At 34.9% G+C, this 1,659-nt stretch overlaps 1 protein-coding gene across 1 annotated transcript in view; it reads right to left on the reverse strand.

Moving 5' to 3' along the window:
• LOC117182897 (4-coumarate--CoA ligase 1-like) overlaps positions 1 to 1,659 on the reverse strand; it is a 14,749-nt gene that overhangs the window by 6,296 nt on the left and 6,794 nt on the right. The window contains exon 3 of the mRNA XM_033376011.1: positions 896 to 1,377. Within this exon, the coding sequence (XP_033231902.1) occupies positions 896 to 1,377 (482 nt within the window). The remainder of the gene's footprint in view (positions 1 to 895; positions 1,378 to 1,659) is intronic.

Below are 1,659 nucleotides of genomic sequence, written 5' to 3' on the forward strand. Positions count from 1 at the left end.
CAAATAAAAGAAATAAATATTTTAACAAAGTAGTTGAATTTTTGATAGAAAAGAGGACATTTTACAAAATAGTTACATTTTCAACATAATAATTAATTTTTCGATCAAATAATTGAGTTTTTATCCAAACGAGATGAATTCCAAAATCACCAATTTCTTAAATTTCTTTCAAATGCGGATCAAGATTTAAATAAGATAATTTATATTTTATACTTGAAGTAACGTAACCTCAAAATACACGCATTAAAGAGGCGCGCGAAGTATTCAAATCATGAGAATCGCCAGCCCAGCATCGAAATTTGGAAATATTAAAATCCCAATCTCTTCATTTTATTTCAAAGCAGATAGAGATATAAATAGAACCGCCGAAGTGTTCCGACCGGCAATCGTGCACCTTCGAGTTTTCAAATTCAGAAGAGGAGAAATGGGTTGCGCGCGCAACCCAGGCATTTATATCGTCTCCTACCATATTCACACGGACATAGACGTGTCATAGTTTTGGACCACGTTTCGTTTCAGATCTGGGATCACTGCTCGGTACCCATTCGTGGCAAACATTAACGGATTCTTGTACGTTCGTGTTCCCACTAAGGATGGCGTCCCATGCCGGGAGAATTGCGTTGCGTTTTGCGTAATGCGTCAAATCACTAGACATTTTAGCCAATCACAGTGTTTCTCTGAGTGACTAGGAGAATATTATTGGCTGAAATGTCTAGTGAATTGACGCATTACGCAAAACGCAACGCAATTCTGCAATCATGGGATACCACCCTTACAGGGATACTACTCCTTACTATACCTTCGTGGTTATTTTATTAAATTTAAATTACTTTCTAATACTTTCAAGTGATTGAAGTGAGTTATTTAGAGTTAGAAAAATACCTTTACAACATACTTTATATTTTGCAATGGCTCTACAGATTTCTTCGGGTGTCGGGTCGCTTATAATAATCGCAGGTGAAGTGGTTAATAAGCATCGCATCATATGTAATATTGCACTTATCCAATACATGGCTGAAGGATTCATTGAAGCCATTCCTTCTGTTTTTGTAAATTGAGCATTAAATATATGGAAAATATAGAACGCTCCTTCGTGGGTAAATTGTACACCCTTAGGCAAACCGGTACTGCCTGAGGAAAATAATACTAAACAATCATTATCAGGATTTACAGAACTGCATACGAATTTTTTAACATCTTCTGCACTCTGTTCTTTTATAACATCCGCGAAGCAGTCGATTCCATCTACTTTCCCAAAAACTACAATCCTCGTATCAATCTTTTCCTCTTTAATTATTTCTTTAAGCATTCTACCTGCTTTTTCATTGGCAAACATAATTTTGGGTTTGGTAAGATTGATGAAATACCTGGCTGTGTCTGTGAAATAAAATTTTGTATACACTTATCACACTTTTAAACTACGTTACCAATTTTTTGCTATTTTTGAAACCCGTTACTTTTCATCGACAAACGTAGTTTTCACCCTCCCGCACCATCAAGAATAAAGTCACCGTTGGCTAAATATAGATTTCATATTTATTCTGCGTTTTTTTGCGTCATCGAAAAATGTAATAGTTGATACTTTAACAAAGCAAGATTTTGAATCAAGAAGAAAGAAAGATAACTTTTTTACCATAATGTATAACTTTTCAATACAAA

The sequence above is a fragment of the Belonocnema kinseyi genome, chromosome 2 (genome assembly GCF_010883055.1).
Source record: "Belonocnema kinseyi isolate 2016_QV_RU_SX_M_011 chromosome 2, B_treatae_v1, whole genome shotgun sequence".
Lineage (NCBI taxonomy): Eukaryota > Metazoa > Arthropoda > Insecta > Hymenoptera > Cynipidae > Belonocnema > Belonocnema kinseyi.